This window comes from Carassius carassius, chromosome 43 (assembly GCF_963082965.1).
Source record: "Carassius carassius chromosome 43, fCarCar2.1, whole genome shotgun sequence".
Taxonomy (NCBI): Eukaryota; Metazoa; Chordata; class Actinopteri; order Cypriniformes; family Cyprinidae; genus Carassius; species Carassius carassius.
In genome coordinates this window covers 397,308-417,464 of record NC_081797.1, presented here as the reverse complement: position 1 = coordinate 417,464, position 20,157 = coordinate 397,308, and the positions used below count along the sequence as shown (strand labels likewise).

Sequence of the window (20,157 nt, the reverse complement as noted above, 5' to 3'; positions counted from 1 at the left end):
AGAGTAATGTGTATATATATATAATAAATAAATAATAATAAATTATCTAATTAATAAAATAAATTTATTATAGTTAATAAATAAATAAATACAAATAATGTTGTGTTGCAAAAAAAAAACTACTAAAAGTAAATGAATAAAACTAAATAAAAATTTCTGTCGTAATGTTAAAGTATGTTTTGATCAACCGGTATGTTGAAACAAAACTGTTGAAGAAAAGTCATTTTTCTTTCCTACCAGTAGGGGTAAAGAGAAAGGTTGTGAAAAATGTCCACTGTCCCCCTCTATTGATTGGCACTGGTTCCATGTCTCTGTCTCCCTGCTGTAGAAAGTTATTACAGAAAGAATGTTAATTTTGGACATGCAGTTCCCTAATCAGCCACTTGGGGTAAAAAGAAAGGTTGTGAAAAATGTCCACTGTCCCCGTCTATTGATTGACACTGGTTTCATGTATCTGTCTCCCTGCTGTAGAAAGTTATTAAAAAAAGAAGGTTAACTTTGGACATGTAATTCCCTTTTCTACCAGTAGGGGTAAATAGAAAGGTTGTGAAAAATGTCCACTGTCCCCCTCTATTGATTGAGAATGGTTTAATGTCTCTGACTCACTGCTGTAGAAAGTTATTACAAAAAGAAGGTTAATTTTGGACATGCAGTTCCCTAATCAGCCACTTGGGGTAAAATGAAAGGTTGTGAAAAATGTCCACTGTCTCCCTCTATTGATAGACACTGGTTTCATGTCTCTGTCTCCCTGTTGTAGAAAGTTATTACAAAAAGAAGGTAAATTTTGGACATCCAATTTTCTTTTTCTACCAGTAGGTGTAAAAAGAAAGGTTGTGAAAAATGTCCACTCTCTCCTTCTATTGATTGACAGTGGTTTTATGTCTCTGTCCCCCTGCTGTAGGAAGTTATTACAAAAAGAAAGTTAAATTTGGACATGCAATTCTATTTTCTACCAGTAAGGGTAAAAAAAAGGTTGTGAAAAATGTCCACTGTCCCCCTCTATTGATTCACACTGGTTTCTTGTCTCTGTCTCACTGCTATAGAAAGTTATTACAAAAAGGAAGTTAGTTTTGGACATGCGATTCCCTTTTCTACCAGTAGGTGTAAAAAGAAAGGTTGTGAAAAATGTGCACTCTCTCCTTCTATTGATTGACAGTGGTTTCATGTCTCTGTCTCCCTGCTGTAGGAAGTTATTACAAAAAGAAAGTTAAATTTGGAAATGCAATTCTATTTTCTACCAGTAAGGGTAAAAAAAAAGGTTGTGAAAAATGTCCACTCTCTCCCTCTATTGATTGACACAGGTTTCATGTCTCTGTCTCCCTGCTGTAGAAAGTTATTACAAAAAGAAGGTTAATTTTGGACATCCAATTCCCTTTTCTACCAGTAGGGGTAAAAAGAAAGGTTGTGAAAAATGTCGACTCTTTCCTTTTATTGATTGACAGTGGTTTCATGTCTCTGTCTCCCTGCTGTAGAAAGTTATTACAAAAAGAAAGTTACAGTTGGACGTGCAATTCCCTTTTCTACCGGTAGGGGTAAAAAAAAGGTTGTGAAAAATGTCCACTGTCCCCCTCTATTGATTCACACTGGTTTCATGTCTCTGTCTCACTGCTATAGAAATTTATTACAAAAAGGAAGTTAATTTTGGATATGCAATTCCCTTTTCTACCAGTAGGGGCAAAAAGCAAGCTTGTGAAAAATGTCCACTGTCCCCCTTTATTGATTGACACAGATTTCATGTCTCTGTCTCACTGCTGTAGAAAGTTATTACAAAAAGAAGGTTAAATTTGAACATGCAATTCCCTTTTCTACCACTAGGGGTAAAAAGAAAGGTTGTGAAAAATGTCCACTCTCTCCTTCTATTGATTGACAGTTGTTTCATGTCTCTGTCTCCCTGCTGTAGAAAGTTATTACAAAAATAATGTTAATTTTGGACATGCAGTTCCCTTTTTTACCAGCAGGGGTAAAAAGAAAGGTTGTGAAAAATGTCCACTGCCCCCCTCTATTGATTGACACTGGTTTCATGTATCTGTCTCACTGCTGTAGAAAGTTATTACAAAAAGAAGGTTAATTTTGGACATGCAATTCCCTCTTCTAACAGTAGGGGTAAAAAGAAAGGTTGTGAAAAATGTCCTCTCTCTCCCTCTATTGATTTGAACTGGTTTCATGTCTCTGTGTCCCTGCTGTAGAACGTTATTACAAAAAGAAGGTTAATTTTGGACATGCAATTCCCTTTTCTACCAGTAGGGGTAAAAAGAAAGGTTGTGAAAAGGGTCCACTCTCTCCCTCTATTGATTTGAACTGGTTTCATGTCTCTGTGTCCCTGCTGGAGAACGTTATTACAAAAATAAGGTTAATTTTGGACACTCAATTCCCTTTTCTACCAGTAGGGGTAAAAAGGTTGTGAAAAATGTCCACTCTCTCTCTCCACTTATTTGACTCTGGATTCATGTCTCTGTCTCCCTGCTGTAGAAAGTTATTACAAAAAGGATATTTTGGACATGCAATTCCCTAATCAGCCACTTGGGGTAAAATGAAATGAAGTGAAAAATTTCCACGCTCTCTCTCTACTGATTCGCACTGGTTTCATGTCTCTGTCTCCCTGCTTAAGAAAGTTATTACAAAAAGGCAGTTAATTTTGGACATGCAATTCCCTAATCAGCCACTAGGGGTAAAATTAAAGGTTGTTAAAAATGTCCACTCTCTCCCTTTATTGATTTGAACTGGTTTCATGTCTCTGTGTCCCTGCTGTAGAACGTTATTACAAAAATAAGGTTAATTTTGGACATGGAATTCCCTTTTTTACCAGTAGGGGTAAAAGGAAAGGTTGTGAAAAATGTCCACTGTCCCTCACTATTGATTGACACTGGTTTCATGTCTCTGTCTCGCTGCTGTAGAAAGTTATTACAAAAAGAAGGTTAATTTTGGACATGCAGTTCCCTAATCAGCCACTTGGGGTAAAATGAAAGGTTGTGAAAAATGTCCACTCTCTCCCTGTATTGATTGACAGTGGTTTCATGTCTCTGTCTCCCTGCTGTAGAAAGATATTACAAAAAGAAGGTTAAATTTGGACATGCAATTCCATTTTCTACCAGTAGGGGTAAAAAGAAAGGTTGTGAAAAATGTCCACTGTCCCCCTCTATTGATTGACACTGGTTTCATGTCTCTGTCTCACTGCTGTAGAAAGTTATTACAAAAAGAAGGTTAATTTTGGACATGCAGTTCCCTAATCAGCCACTTGGGGTAAAATTAAAGGTTGTGAAAAATTTCCACTCTCTCCCTCTATTGATTGACAGTAGTTTCATGTCTCTGTCTCCCTGCTGTAGAAAGTTATTACAAAAAGAAGGTTAAATTTGGACATGCGATTCCCTTTTCTACCAGTAGGGGCAAAAAAGAGGTTGTGAAAAACGTCCACGGTTCCCCACTATTGATTGACACTGTTATCATGTCTATATGCCCTTTAACTAAAAAAACTATTACAAAAACACCGCCTACTGAGCTATAGCAAAAAAACGAAGAAAGTTTGCACTTTCCCCACGGTCCCTAACTGAGGGCTCTGCTGAGAGCGTTCTCTTCCGGCTTTCTGCACATTGCGACGGCTAGCACGGGGCCGTGCTTATTATATCGAGGGAAAATATAGAAAAAGAAGGCTGTGAAACATGATCAGCTTTGCCCTTTTGGCGGTCACACTGTTTAGATTTTTTTAGGGCAATTCGTTTTGGAGTTATTGGCGTTTACCGCTGAATGTGTCACGAATATTGAAAACAAAACCAACTTAACCGCGCTAGACTTTCTTGTTGTCTTTCACTTTTTGCAGAGACTTTTCCAGCAAGTGCAGTGTTTTCCTCAGCAGTGTTCCGCGTGCGGTCTGAGAGGAGGAGCTGAAGAGACACTTACGTGTTACATGTGTAGATTCAATACATGTTTCAGATTAACAGATAAATAAAAGTAATTTATAATAGAATATTACATTATAATTCAAGTTTTCTTTATTGTTCAAACTTGTAGTTTTCTCAATTGCTTATGCACATTTCTTGAAATAGCCCTACTAAAAATGTGCAAGGGACAAATTTCACATAGAAAATGGATAATGTTACGCTTGGTGTTATTTAACATTGCGACGATAAATTCATGGATATTTATATTATAACTTATGGTTATTTAAATTAGGCTATAACTTTATGGTTTAGTTACACAGCTGCAGAGGTGGGTAGAGCACCCAAAAACTGTACTCAAGTAAAAGTAAAAGTACTAGTCTTGAATAGTTACTTGAGTAAGAGTAAAAGAGTATTGGATAAAAAATCTACTCAAGTAGTTAGTTACTAGTTACTTTGGGTCATATATACTGAGCCTATTTTTATTTAGATATATAGATAAAATGTATGTAATGTATGTGTGCGTGTATAAATGTATATATTTCATCAGCCTTTACTCCATTTTATGTAATTTATTATAAAACCCTGTCTGTTTACTTAAGTAACAGATATAGGTGTCATGCCATAACATATTTTTAATACGACTGACTTTATATTAAATGTGAATTTAACATTGAAAGTTAATGTGATATAAATATTGCTACTAATCTTTCATTGTTCAGAAAGAGAGCAAATAACATTTACATTATTAAAGATAATTTTCACTGACAGTCTAGAGTTCAATCTCTCTCAGAAACTCCCATTAAAATCACTGAAACTGTTAACACTGTGAAATCAATATCTTAATTATAGATTCGTACACACATCTGCACTTTGTTGTTTCTGTGAGAGAATTCGCCAGAAAGAGGTATTCAGTCAGTGAGCGAGTGAAGGAAGCACCGGCATTTTAGCGATGACTCATCTGAACGCCTCTGATTGGCCAATGCTTTAATAAGCTCAACAGAATCGTCTGTGATTGGTTATAATGCGCAGCGCGGTATAAACGCATCTATCTCTGGCTCAGCGCCAGCAAGCAATCACAGATCTGAATTTAGCAGCTGATGATATAACTTGCTGAACGTACTCACTCGATGTGATTGTATTAAAATTAATAAAATCTTAATCGGCTATTTTTTGTCTTTTGGAAGCTGCATTCAACTTGACTCCCCTGTTATAAGCCACACACGTACAACAAACTAATGTCACAGTGGTATCGTGTACTGTAATCGAATGTAGCCCAAGTTATTACCTGTTAAACAGTAGACAGCACACGCGGTGTTCATCTAATAAGGATCTCCATCGCTAGCAAATAATAACCTTTGCAGATTTCAATTCAGTGCAGTTCCAGCCACGTTTTCAACGCTCTTTCTGTTCTTAAACGTTACAACTCCGAGTGAACCACTTCAGACGCTCAGCGCGTGCGGCAGGGAACTGAACGACTCATTCAAACTGATTCATGAACCAATTCACTCGTTTGCCAATTGGTTTGATCAAGCCTTTGAACAGAGTTGACTCAAAAGAATGAATCATTCGCGAATGGGCATCGCTCATTGCTCAGAGAAAAGTAGACGGCGCGTTTGGATCAAACTGAAGCATTTATAACATTTATTGCATTAAGATAAAGTAACGAGAGGAGCGTCGCCCACAGTAACGAAGTAAAAGTACAGATTTTTCCCCAAAAATTTACTCAAGTAAGAGTATAAAGTACCCATCTTTAAATATACTCCGAAAAGTATTCGTTACGCCAAAAAATTACTCAAGTAAATGTAACGAAGTAAATGTAACTCGTTACTACCCACCTCTGCACAGCTGTCATAGTAAAACAATCTACACTTAGGAAAAAATAACCCATTTTAAACATCTGGTCATTGCTATTTGAATTTCTGCACGTGTCAAGCATGGGACCCACTGACTTTTACATTAATGCTTTGGACTCAATTTTTGGACTCATTGCCCTTTTTTCCCTTAAATTTTTTTTTGAATTCCATGACATGAAATTTCGTACATATGTTTGTCTCTGTACTAATCATTCTTTCATCTGTACCTGCCACATCATTGGTCTTAATTACTCATTTATTTTTATGCATTGCTTTTCATTTTATATGTAAACAGATTTATGACTGAATACATGAACGAATAAACAAATAAGGGATATTACAGAAAAACATAATACAGAAAGGATAATAATAAAGTCACCACGTGTAGATAGTGTATGCATGCTAAGAGACATAATTATGAAGAAAAAGGCTGACTGCTTTATCTAAGGGATCAGCGTGACAATGGAAAATCTTGAAATACGCAGGAAATAATATATGTAATAATTTACATTTATTTGAAAATACATAAACATACCACATAATTTTAGAATAAATTAAAATTATTTAAAATTAAAGCCATTCTTCCAATGCAGTTACTGCTTTGATTCAGACTCTGTTTGCCTTGGAGCCAGTTCGCATGGCTGATCTTCATCATAGTCATGGCCAGGATTTAAACAAATAAAGCAAAACTGATTGTCACATTCAGGGCAATCCATGTTATTACATCCATCATTAGTGTGTTGAATCAGCATACCACAAGATGTGCATGCACGGATATTTGGACACTGCACCTTATTGTCAAAGTATGTTAAAGATATCATTGGACAGTCTTTCAGCAGTTTCTTGTCAACGGTACATCCCACATTACCACATCGATCAGCACGATTTTGAGACCCTTTCCACTCTCTTAAACAATTCCAGCAAAATTCATATGCATTTCCAGTCTTTTCTGTGCAAACTGGGCACTCCACGCAGAGATTGGAAACATCCAACCTTTCAACAAACGTGCTACAACCAGGACACTGAATATGGAAAGAGAAGACAAGGTCAGACCCATTAGCTCCCTTATAATTGTTTTACTACTTCTGCAAGGCAAAAATGTACTTACAACCCTGAAGTCAACTAAACTCTTAACAGTGTTGGTCCCAAGCTTTTCCTCAAAACTCAGCTGCTCTTCAAGTGTAAGTTTTGCCAGTTTTCTCACTTCATCATATGGCCATGTTTCCTCACACACTGGGCATCTGAATTCAGTCTGTCCCTGCAATTAAACACCAGAGATCATAATTAGAATTCAATTATATTGAACTGACTTAGAAAACTGTTGAATCATGTTGAATCTTAAAAAAATAAAGCTGAAATTGGTTAAACTAATTTGGGTTAATTAGGTTAAAGTACAATGATACAGAAACTGGTGTAATGTGCACAGATTCACTCACACAGTCCAGCTGAGTTTTACAACAATCGGTCAGTGTCTCTGGATCAGTGATGTGACCACAGGATAACACTGCCCTTAATACATCCAGATCATCATCATATTCATCTGAAAGGGACAAGGCTGTGAAAATTCCACTAGAATGTGCTGTTTATTACGTTGGAGTATAATGCTATTTTATATTTTAGTTTAACTTTTTATTGACGGATATAACCATTTATTTTCAGTCAACAGAAGCTAGTTGGATGAATGTGCCTGGTTAAAGCAGACATTATTATTAAAAACATAAAACTGTAACTACAACTGTCGTCGTAATAAATAAACACATAACACATTCTCTATTTAATTAACGTTAACATTGTATATATATATATATATATATAGGCTAATACTTGTTTACCGTAATTTATTTAAATTACGTAAGTTCGTTCTCGTTCGTCTATTTCTATTGTCAAGTTTTTATTAAGAATAGAGCTTTCTCACACTGCATATCATTTCAAAGCAACGTCAAAGTGACTTACAGCAGTGGCGTAGCGGACTGGCCCCCCCCAAAAAATTGCCTCGAATAAATAATTAAAGCGTTTTTATAACGTGAACGTATAGGACTTTTATTTTGGTAGTAATTGCAGCCTACTGTGTTTGGCGATTATGACCATATCTGTTGTCCTTGTTATCCAATCACGATTAAGAATTTCCGCAACTGTTAAGAGAGTGAAGCTTATGAGCGCAAAATGAGTAAAAGAAAATATGTCAGCGGAGCTCAAAAACGGACTAACCAACACCGAAAAGAGCAATTCAATGCAAAACTACTGAGAATTTCATCCATATTTCTTCCAAATCAGCGGGAAGGAGCTGCGAGAGCGAGCACGGGTAACGTTACTCAGGAGTTAGATTCTGAAGCATAACGTACTCGGTTACTAAACGTAACCTCGGTTCTCTCTAGAAGAGCGAACGAGTACTCGTTTGCTCCTCTAGAGAGAACCGAGGTTACGTTTAGTAACCGAGTACGTTCTCTTACGAGAGCTCTCTCGTACTGCGTCTTAGCTAAGACGCTACGGGAACCCAATGTAAAACGCTGTGCGCGCAGGAATCACACACCAATAAACCTGAAGCAACGCCCAGGATTTACAGTGCACAGTCACCTGAGGGACTCACAGAGAGTCCAGGACAGAAAAGGGGAAAAAACCCTCCGTCCTATATCTAGCAGCATCCGTAGATGCGGCAATATGACATCACACAGCCGAGGCAAGGCCTGACCAATGTGGCAATGCGGGTCTTACGCAATACTGCCCATATAACAGTCGGCAGTGCATATCGCTCGTGAACTCAGCCTTGCTTGCATGGCGGGGACCTCCAGGTTATAGAACCTGATAAATGTAGACGGCGAGGCCCAACCTGCCGCCATACATATATCCTGCAAGGAGATCCCAGTAGACCACGCCCACGACGAGGCGACGCCTCTTGTGGAGTATGCTCTGACGCCCAACGGGCACTGAAGGCCCCTGGAAGCGTAAGCTAACGCTATGGCGTCAACTATCCATCTGGATAGAGTCCGTCTCGAAACAGCCATTCCCTTGGAACGACCACCGAACGAGACAAACAGCTGCTCCGTCTGCCGAAAGGCAGCAGAGCGAGACACATAAGCTCTTAAAACCCTGACAGGGCAAAGAAGACTCGAGTCTCCATCCTCCCCTGACACCGGCAGGGCAGACAGGGCAATAACCTGAGCCCGAAACGGTGTGTTGAGGGATTTCGGCACATAACCGTGCCTAGGTTTGAGTATGACCCTTGAGTCATTGGGCCCAAATTCCAAGCACGACTGGCTCACCGAGAGCACGTGCAAATCACCCACACGCTTCCCAGAAGCGAGAGCCAACAAGAATACTGTCTTGAACGACAGATGCTGAAGGCTAACCGATTGGATAGGCTCAAAAGGGGGACCCTTCAAGGCCTCCAAAACCGCCTCGAGGTCCCACATAGGGACTGACGGAGGTCTGGGAGGATTCAGCCTCCTAGCTCCTCTGAGGCACCGGATGACTAAATCGTTCCTTCCTATTGACTGGCCGGACGCCGTTTCAGAAAACGCCGTGATGGCCGCCACATAAACTTTGAGCGTGGATGGGGCTCTGCCCTTATCCAACAGCTCCTGTAGGAAGGAGAGGACCTCCGTCACCTCACAACTAAGGGGTGAATAACCTCGAGCTGTGCACCAGCTGGAGAACACCGACCACTTCGAGGCATACAGACGTCGTGTCGACGGAGCTCTAGCCTGAGTGATGGTATTTAGCACTCCCACTGCGAGATCAGCAGGTAACCGTTGAGCGCCCACACATGGAGGGACCACAACTCCGGTTGAGGGTGCCAAATCGAGCCCCTGGCCTGCGAGAGGAGGTCCCTCCTCAACGGTACCGGCCACGGGGCGACATCTGCTAACTGCATCAAATCTGGGAACCATGGTTGGTTCTTCCAAAGAGGTGCTACAAGCAGTATTGAACATCTCGTTTCTCTCACCCGTTCTATCACCTGCGGAAGGAGGGAGACGGGAGGGAACGTATAAAGCGGGCAGCACGGCCATCTCCGTGACAGCGCGCTTTCGTTCTTGGAAAAGAACGCGGGGCAGTGAGCGTTTTCGTGGGACGCAAAGAGGTCCACCTCCGCCATGCCAAATCTCTCCCACAACAGCCGGACTGTTTGCGGGTGTAGAGACCATTCGCCCGTAGGAACATTGCCTCTGGACAGCCTGTCTGGACCCAGATTCTGTAGCCCAGGCACATGCACTGCTCTCAGCGAGCGCACGTTGCGCTGAGCCCAAACCAGGAGGCGTTCCGTCAGCCTGCACAGGTTTCGGGACCCGAGACCACCCTGGCGATTTATGTAGGACACCACGGACATGTTGTCCGAACGGACTACGACGTGGTGATCCTTGATATGGGGACAAAAGCACGTCAGCGCGTTCTCCACTGCCAGCATTTCCAGGCAGTTGATATGGAGCTTTTCCCGTTCTGACCATAGGCCAAAGGACGGTCTGCCTTCGAGCAGCGCTCCTCATCCCGAGGTGGAGGCGTCCGTCGACACCATTTTCACACTCTGGGAAGTCCCCAGGCTTACACCTGATCGGTACCAGCCGTTCGCTGTCCAAGGTGCTAGAGCTGCAACACAGCTCTGATCGACCTTGAAATGCAGCCGGCCAGACGCCCACGCTCTGCGCGCCACCCGAGCCTTCAGCCAGAACTGCAGGGGGCGCATGCGGAGCAGGCCTAGCCGCAGAACCGGAGATGCTGAGGCCATGAAACCCAGCATCTTTTGACAGTGTTTGAGCGACACGGTCGCGCCGCAGCGGAAAGAACTCGCTGCGCGCCGAATGCTCATCGCGCGCTGTGGTGACAGCCGCGCCGTCATGGAACACGAGTTCAGAACTATACCCAGAAACAGGATCGTCTGACTGGGGTTCAGCGAACTCTTCGACCAATTGACACTGAGGCCGAGCTTCTCGAGGTGATCGAGTAAAACGGCCCTGTGGTCCACGAGCTCCGCTCGTGATCGGGCCAGAACCAGCCAGTCGTCCAAATAATTCAGCACTCGTATGCCTCTGAGTCTGAGAGGAGCGAGCGCTGCATCCATGCACCTCGTAAACGTACAAGGAGCTACGGACAAGCCGAATGGCAGGACTGTAAACTGGTATGCCTGGCCCTCGAAGGCGAATCTCAAATACCGCCTGTGGTTTGACGCTATCTGTATTTGAAAATATGCGTCCTTCAGATCTATTGACATGAACCAGTCCCCTCTGCGAATCCGCGCGAGGAGCTTCCTGGTCGTGAGCATTTTGAAACTGCGTTTCATCAATGCCTTGTTCAGCTGTCTTAGATCCAGTATGGGCCTGAGACCCCCGTCTCTCTTGGGCACCAGAAAGTATCTGCTGTACAGCCCCCCCTTGCTTTGAGCTTGAGACACAGGCTCTACAGCCCCTTTGCTCAACAGTTTTGATATTTCGGCCCGAAGTATGTGTGCTACTTCTGTTTTGACCGTAGTTTCGACGCGCGCTGAAAAGCGCGGTGGGCGTCGAGAAAACTGTAGCGAGTAGCCTCTCTTTATAATGCCTAGCACCCAATCCGAAACCCCTGGAAGCGCTGACCATGCATCTGCATGAATGGCTAAGGGCTGGATGCGAAGTGCGCTCTGTTGACTGGGCAACGGCGGCGCTCGAGTGTGCTGCGCATCTGAGGCGGGGAGCGCGCTGATCACAGTGGGCAGATCGCTCTTCCTCGACCCCGTTCCGGCGCTTAACCGACTGGGGGGAGGCTGAGCGGGTCCCGTGGGACTCGATATATCTGCGAGTAACCGTGGGCTGCATGTGTGCACATTTACCACTTTCAACTCGCTGTCTGCCTGTGCAGAGCGTATGTGCATGGGCCTCGTTTTTACAGAAGCCCCGCGCCGTATGTGACATAGTGTATGTGGGCACTGGGAAGTGGACACGTTTACTATGCGGCGCGCTCGACCGATCTGTGTCTATCTTATGTGCGCTAGCCATGTGTGCAGGGCTGTGCTTACATGTGGAGATGGGCACTGGGTAGTGGGCATCGTCACTGCATTTATAGCACCATCGGCCGTGGCCGGACGAGCGTGCACGGGTTTTCGTTTTTACAGAAACCACATGACGCGTGTGACATAGTAATTGTGGGCACTGAGGGGTGGGCACGCTTACTATGCAGTGTGTGCGAAGTGAAAGGTAGCCTCTGTTCTTAGCACCGTCCAGTGTGGAGAATGCTGGCGAAACAGATGAGCGGATTCTCGCCGAGAATGGAGCGTCCCAAGCTTTCGGCACTTCTTCGTGAAGCTCAGGAAGAAAAGGGGCGTGCTTTGAGCTTGAGGAAGAGCGCTCATCCGGAAGATAGCTACCATCCAGCCGGGAACGTTAAGGGGGCGCTGGTGCAGACCACTCGAGGCCGAGGCTCGCCGCGGCCAGCGAGAGTACACGCATCAGCTCCTTATCGATATACCCCGTCTGCTGGGCCTCTGAGCAGCGGCCGCGAGATCCACGGAGCTCGCCCAACCCTCACTGCCCGAAGCAAGCAGAGAGCACGTGTCTTCTTCCTCCGACGCGGGCCTGAGATCCACTTCCTCAGATGACGCGTCGGCAAGCAGCGGATGCTGAGCATCGGGAAGCGATGCAGGGGAGGTCGGCGAAGCGGAGGGAACCGGCGAGCTCGGCCGAGCTGGAGGCGGTTCTGGTAGGCGCTGCGAGCGGTGCTTCTTACGGCGCTGCGGCGCAGCGGATGATGCAGGCTTCGAGAAGGATGCCAGGCGAGTCCTCAGAGTCACCATAGGCATTAACTCGCAATGAGGGCATCCGCCGTCAGCGAGCGGGAGCGCTGCATGGTCCTCACCCAGACAGGAGACGCAGATGACGTGACGATCTCCTTCGCTGAGCGGGGCTCTGCACGAGCCGCACGAGGGCATCTTTAAAAAGACGCAGCTCTTTTGTGAATGTGCGTCGCAGGGCGAACACACACACAGGATATAACAGAACAAGGATGTAAAGGATATGGGCGCCGGATAGCGCAGCAGGAACGGCAGTGGAAGGCGGCGATGCCAGCGGCTTCAGGATGGCTCGTCCTGCTGATATGCTCTTCCAGACGGCGCTTGCTTCCTCATGATCCAGCGATGGGTGAGCTTCGCTGAAGAGATGAAAAATCAGGTGAGTCAGCCTTTTCGAGCTCCTTTTATAGGTTGGGCCACACCCGTTTCGGCGGGAAGTGGCAAGAAGGGCGCGAAGCGCCCTTATTGGTCTGATGTTGCATCAGCCTGCGCTCGATAGGCTGTGCAGTTGCCGCAGAACAAGCCAATGAGCGAACGAGCCGTCTCGCCTATGGCTGTGTACTGCTGCAAATGCGCTTTACAAAAATACAAAATTAAGGATAATTTTTTGCTTCAGTATTTCGTGAAAAGAGACTTTTCCCGTAGCGTCTTAGCTAAGACGCAGTACGAGAGAGCTCTCGTAAGAGAACGTTACATATATTCTACCAAGTGTCACGGATGTGGCTACAGCTCTGAAGCTTTTTTTAACCGTCCCCGTCACAGTGGCAAGTGGCGAGAGATCTTTTTCTAAACTAAAACTAATAAAAACCTGCATGAGAAGCACAATGAGCCAGGACAGACTTTCTGAACTTGCGATACTCAGCATTGAAAGCCAGCACGCGCGTCAGATGGACATAACAGACATTGTCAAGGACTTTGCGCAAAAAAATGCTAGGAGAAAGGGCCGCTATGGAGGATTTTAAAGGTAATATATATTACCTTTATTGAATGTTAAACGTCATGAATCTTTGTTGTATAGTGCAGATAGAATAAATATTTTGACGTCATGTGCTCCCTTGCATTTTAACAAGTTAATGTAATTGCTGTTTTATTGTTGGTGTCTCTTTTATTCTTTTTTTTTGTTTAAAGTTCTTAATAAATAAATACGAAATAATTACATACTATTAAATTCCACAGTACTAATTCACGATTTTGAACGAAAAGGTGAATCCCCCATCTAATTATGCGGTGAGGGGCCCCGCCTCCACTCTTGCGGGTGGGCCAACGCAGTTTGCGCTACGCCACTGACTTACAGAATAGTGCTTTAATATGTGATAGCATTTTGTTTCAGTTCACGGACAAATATATGCTGGACAGCATTAGCATCAAAGCAGTTTCATATGATAAACAAGAGAATAACAGGATCAATGTTGCTATTTCATCAAACAACACATTCAAATTCAAATAATAACAAACAATGACGCATAATATAAATAATAAAGCATAATATGTTGATCATTCGCGTGTTTGGTTAATTGTCGGTTATTTATTAGCTAAATAAGTTAATAAGCGCGCACTTACCGAGATCGTTGGGTTTTGACACCAGTTTGATACCTTTGTCGCGTGGAGTGAATTTCTTCGTGGTTTCAGACATTTTTAACAGCGTCTGTTCTCAAACTTCAGTGCTGTTAAAGTCAACTCCCAGATCGGGGTTTCCTCACTCAGTTACGTGTTAAAGGTCACGTGTCACCAAACGGGAATTACCAAATCTCTTTTTTAAGGGGTTTCAAATATTAAAGTATGACTTACAGAAGTCTTGCATGATTATACCAGGTCTTGACTTTTTTTTTTGTATCTCAGAGGTAGGGAGGACCCTACACCGAAAAGCCTTAATGCTACAGGTAAAACGTGTTAAAATTTTATTTGACATAGCTATCTTGAATCGAAACTACTTTGTCTGCAATACCCGTGTTGCTGAACACCGCGCAAGCGTCAGTAAGGGAGGCAGAAGTTTGTTAGGCAAAAAGGTTGGGCAATCGCAATCAAAGTCAAAACACCGGAAGACAGGTGCAGTCAAAGCCGAACACCCTTTAACTCTAACTCATACAGATCAGTTTTCTTTTTAAACATGGGTGTGACTAATGTTAGTTCCCAGTCCAAATATTAAAAATAAAAATGTCTTCGTGAATATTTGTGGTGTATTTGAATTCAACAATTTGAATTTCAACTTTAATGAAACTTCTTTTTTGTAACCTTGAGACATCTGATTTAAAAAACAAACAAACAAAGATTTTTAGGTTTCAGTTTTGTTCATCATACTCTTTAAAACAAGTTAATCTTGCTTCTCCACCCTTAATCGTATCAGTAGCTAGCTTGTTAAATCCATTTGTGAACTTATGCAAACATAAGAAGTGAAAGGTGTTCATGTCAATTTAAGAACTTTTTTGCTTGTTTGTTTTTTTGTAAATGATCACATAGGCTACTCTGTTTGTCCAGGCTTCTCTTAATGTATTGATATTATTGATCTTTGTGCTGTTCATTTCCCACCAAAAATGATGTCATTAGTGTCTGTCATTCGACTTGGGCTTTAATCACCTCATTAAGTATTCTTCCAGCAGCAACTTCAGCTTTCTTAAATGAGGTTTCCATCAAGGGCTTTAACCTGCTTAGCTTTATATTGAGTTCAGTTACAGAACTTGAGCTTCAGAAATATGTTTAGCAACTGTGTTACTGATTTTCTGTTACATTTACTTTAAACCACTTTTCACTTGATGACACGCTTCTATTAAATAACATATAATATATATATACTTTTTTTTTTTTTACTTAAGATCCAAAGGTCAGTTTTATGATTAAAGTTGATTTAAGAGATGACATATATGACCATCAAACATCTAGCATAAAGACTAGTACAATGACTTGTCTTTATAATGTTCTAATTCCATATTTTATCTACCAAAGGAATATTTTTAATAATGTCGCTTCTCTTTATTTTCTATTTATTTATTTATTTTTTGCCCCCAAATAAAACAGAAACTGTGATGAGCAAGCAGTTATCTTAACAGAGCTGAAATAACCATATGGCTTGATAAGAGCCCCATGAGGATGTAACATTTTATTGAAATGTTTTTACAGTAAAAATGACAGTCACCAATTTCCTTGTCCTACTTTGTTTGAAAGTATATCTCATAAATATATTATACATATGCATATACAAGGCAAAATATATATTATTTTAATATTTTAGTTCTCAGTTCAAAAATTTATTTTTTTATTTTTTTACTTTAATGAAACAGTTTGATTTATTATAATTTTGAGACATTTGTAACACTGAATTTCAACACAATATTCTCAGTAAAACAATGATTTAGTAATATACATATGTTAATATTTACCAAATTTGTACAAGCATCTTCAAATTATCTATTTAAAATTTCTACATTATGGAAAGACATCATAAACCCAACATCCTCAAACTGTGTTGAGACCTGAGAGAAACTCCTCCCCGGTGTATTTTCTGGTCTTGAGAATCATTTTTGACAGGACCATTTGAAGGGAGAGACAGGACACAGGCCTGAGACGGTGTGTAAATTTGCATAAAGTGCTGCTGTGTCCCACAGGAATATTGCTCCAACTACAGTACACCTTCACAGGACTCTAAAAGAGATATAATAATAAAGACAATAACAATAAATATACCATCCATTTTGTAACTTTTTTCACTTATCAGATGTTTTTTATTTACTTATTAATTTTTTGTTTTTTGTTTTTATCCAAAATGATTTACAAATGTAGATCATCAGAAGATATTTGATGTTAAGAATTTAGACAGAGGACAAGGATCACATGACAAATGTTTACAGTTGTCCTATATTTAGAGCTACTATTTAGGTTTTTTTTTTCTTCTTTAAATGATATGACCTAGATTGGTTATTTTGTGAAGAGACGAGTATAAAGAGTCATACTGTACCTCCTCCACCAGGCACCTGGAGCACGATTATCAGGACAGACAGATGCTCAATGCCGCACGAATCAAATGTTTGACTGTCTTCAAGCTCACCTTGCCCAAAAATCACCCTCAGTCTTTCTGGCTCTGAAAGAACATAAAACGAAAAATCAGAGAGAATAAATTATTTCAAAAATAATTTATATATTTTTTTATTTTATATTCCAGCGTCAATAGTTGAGACGAATGTAAATAATTTAAACCTACCTTTTACTGAAGGAAAAAAACTTAATGCCTTATCCTTCAGCCCTCCAATGGTGAACTGCTCGAATTCTTCACTTGAAGATGCCACGGATAATACTTTAATTTCATTTTTATTAACCCTGACGCGCACCTGAAAGGCCATTCTGATGCTGCTCGAGGAAGACTTTCTGACTGAAACGACGAGAGATCAAACAAGAAAATATAGACACTAAATACCTACTTTCTCTTTCACTTCTAATAGCCTACTGGCAAGGGCGTTGACTTTAAAGTCCTCTTGAAAAAAATACAAAAAAAAAAAAAAATAAAATAAATACAAAAATAAATGATTGCTGACATTTTACACGTTTAAAAAAACAATAATCACAAAACACAACATTGGTCTATAGCGGGTTGATTGGCCACGTTTGCCGCGGGACACAATTATCTGAGCTATTTGTTTGTATAAGAATGCTCTGGGTTTCCTTTATATATATATATATATATATATATATATATACATATAGCCTATTATAGCCTATTATAGCCTATACAACTTACTAAATGGCATTATCGCATTTCAAACATGCATAAAGGCTAAATTCCCAGACAGTGACGAATTCAAAATACAAAGTTCAATTGGGAAGTGACTAACTTTAAATTAATCATTTAACTTAATATACCAGTCGTTTAAGCAAATGTGCTCTAGAACTTTAGACCGAAGAAATATGGCCCATCACATTTTCCCCATTGTACCAACTGTTTCAACCGTTGTCACTTTTTATTTACTTTCTTTACTGAGGATATAGGACATGACGGAATACTCTATCAAATAAAAAGCAAACAAATGAAATAAAAAATGAAATATAAAACCGAGATTTTGGTTGTAATTCTGTGGTTGTCCAGCAGGTAACATCATGAGTCACTTTATAATGCACTTCAGTTCCTCCAGAACCTGGCGATTATGGACAAGCATGTGACAATGATGTGTGATATATTACACTTTTATTTGCTAAATTATTAAAAATACACAGAAAAAGGTATGACATGTAATCAAATATTTGCTTTCTAAAATGAATTCATTAATTTCAGTGATATGAAGTCCAAGTATTAGTAACCCATACTCAGAATGTGTCCTCCGCATTTAATCCATCCAAATTAGTGGACACACACACACACACACCCACACACACACACACACTGAAGGCAAACACTTGCACAAAAACATAACTAGTCTACAGTCATAAACAATTTCTGCATTTCCCCTACTCTCTAGTTTATAATTGACATTTAAAATTGAATATGAAGTGTTATGAATAATGCATGTGATTTAAAATTTTTGAAGTTACTTTGGATAAAAGTATCTGCTAAACTAATAAATGCAAATGTGAATATCCCATAGACATTTTTTTCTACTTTTATTTAAGAGAAATCTTTGTATGTCTTATGGCAGTCAGCACAGTAGTTGATATCAATGTTGTTGGACTGTTCTTACAGTACAGAATTAGTTTGCCTCGGTGCAACACCAGCTGAGCATGAAATGAAATGGGTTGATGTTTGTAAGCACTTGCGGGCAGATTTTAAACAAGCAAAGCAAAACTGATTGTTACATTCACGACAAGACATTATTTTACATCCTGTATTATGTTCTATTAACACACCACAAACTGGACATGCACGAATCGCTGGACACTGGACATGAACATCGGTCCCCTTATATACAACTGATGATAAAGTGATTATTGGACAGTCTCTCAGCAGTTCCTGGTCAGCGCTTCTACATCCCACATTTCCACAGTGATCAGCACGAGGTCGAGGCCCTTTCCACACTCTCTCACACGTCCAGCAGAACTCAAAGATGCGTCCTGTTTTTGCTGTGCACACTGAGCACTCCACACACAGATTAGATTCATCTGACCTTTCGATGAAGGTGCCACAACCAGGACACTGGAGACAAAGATGCACATGTTAGAAAATCTTGCACATGATTCATATCTAAAATTAACTCCCTTCCTAATACAAGTTATTTCTGTAACACTTTTCATCTGTCCACTAACAGCAACAGTGAGTCAAACAACAAAAAAAGTTTAAATCATATAATCACAAGATCACAGCAAGAAATGTTCTTACATCCCTGAAGTCCACTATCTTCTTAGCAGTGTTGGTCCCAAGCATTTCCTCAAAACTCAGCTGCTCATCAATTGTGAGTTTTGCCAGTTTTCTCACTTCATCATATGGCCATTTTCTCTTGCACAGCGGACATCTGAATTCAGTCTGTCCCTGCAATTCAACACCAGAGTTTATGGCTAATCTTCATTGCCTTAATGTAATAGTCATAATAACACTGATGTTATAATAACTTTGAAGTATTAGAATACAGAGACATGTTCACAGACAGACTCACATCATTCAGCTGAGCTCTGCAACAGTCAGTCAGTGTTTCTGGATCTATGACATGACCACAAGACAGCTGAGCCCTTAAAACACCCGGGTCGTCATCATATTCATCTGGAATAATGAGAAAACTTGGTAAATTCCACTAACATATGGCATATTCATCACAAAGTCCAAAGAGATAACTGTACATTCAAGTTATTCTGGTCGTTTATTCAAATGATTAGGTTGAGAAAACTTTTCTGAAATACATAATGTAAAAGCATGTTACTATTCTTTAGCTTTACAGTTTCACTTTCACTTTTTATTAAGGCCTATTTATATTAAAGCATCGCACAGGCTAACGCTGGTACAAAATCATGCAAAACAGCGGTCTAACATGTCAAAACTTAAGAGCACAGTCTCATGAAATGAATATAAATAGTACGCCAAATAAAACGAAACTGATGGTATTGACACGCAAAAAATGGCTTTTGGCCAGTAGCTATAATACGCAGTTTTCGCGTGTATATGATAATAAATTTGTTGGTGTGAATATAACATGTAGTTTTTCGCATGCACATGACAAGCATCTACCCCACAACCCTAATCCTACCCACGGCGTAGCATATATACACGGCTTTATGCGTACCAATACTGGCGTAACCTACTATTTACATCCACTTTCACGAAATCGAGTTGACCGTTTACCTACTAAACTGAACTTGTCGGAAAGACAGAATTTGGAAGAAAATGTATCTCATCTTATTTGTTATAACTAAATAAAACTTCAATAAAATATTGACTGCAGTTAGTGTTACTATAGTAAATATCGACGTTAGGTTTAGCGCTTTTCACATATGGAGTAATCCAGCCCTCCACAATAGAACATTGTGTTTTATTAATACGAGGAAGTCTGTGAACTAGAATATATATATATATAAACCTTACCGAGATCACCTGGTCTTGACACTAACTTGATGCCTTTGTCGAATGGAGTAAATTTTTTCATGTCTTTAGATATTTCAAATAAAGTCGATTTCGTAGCTAGTATTGGTGTCTGCGTGGACTCTCTACAGACTGCTTCTCTTTCTACCCGCCCGATCACGTGACGCGCAAACGTCCACAGTCAGTGCGCTT

The 20,157-nt window shown here is 40.8% G+C and overlaps 2 protein-coding genes and 1 long non-coding RNA gene across 5 annotated transcripts in view; 1 reads left to right on the top strand and 2 right to left on the bottom strand.

Moving 5' to 3' along the window:
• Positions 1-14,232, bottom strand: part of LOC132124900 (E3 ubiquitin-protein ligase RNF19B-like) — a 33,170-nt gene extending 18,938 nt beyond the window's left edge. Inside the window, exons 1-4 of one of the 3 annotated variants that reach the window (XM_059536052.1) lie at positions 14,040-14,229; positions 7,165-7,268; positions 6,837-6,986; positions 6,251-6,750 (exon numbers count right to left, since the gene is read on the bottom strand). In XM_059536052.1, coding sequence (XP_059392035.1) covers positions 6,322-6,750; positions 6,837-6,986; positions 7,165-7,268; positions 14,040-14,112 — 756 coding nt within the window. In that variant the 5' untranslated portion in view covers positions 14,113-14,229 and the 3' untranslated portion in view covers positions 6,251-6,321. Of the gene's footprint in view, positions 1-3,777; positions 3,895-6,250; positions 6,751-6,836; positions 6,987-7,164; positions 7,269-14,039 lie in introns of those variants that run through there. The other 2 variants (XM_059536054.1, XM_059536053.1) reach the window with 2 other exon arrangements.
• LOC132124901 (uncharacterized) overlaps positions 1-20,157 on the top strand; it is a 326,429-nt gene that overhangs the window by 275,133 nt on the left and 31,139 nt on the right. The gene's annotated exons all lie outside the window — the stretch shown is intronic.
• LOC132124970 (E3 ubiquitin-protein ligase RNF217-like) lies at positions 17,659-20,111 on the bottom strand. Its single transcript, XM_059536143.1, has 4 exons — positions 19,969-20,111; positions 19,049-19,152; positions 18,775-18,924; positions 17,659-18,591 (listed from the first exon to the last, which is right to left on the bottom strand). The coding sequence occupies exons 1-4, from the start codon at positions 20,027-20,029 to the stop codon at positions 18,136-18,138; spliced, it is 771 nt and encodes a 256-aa protein (XP_059392126.1). The 5' UTR covers positions 20,030-20,111; the 3' UTR covers positions 17,659-18,135.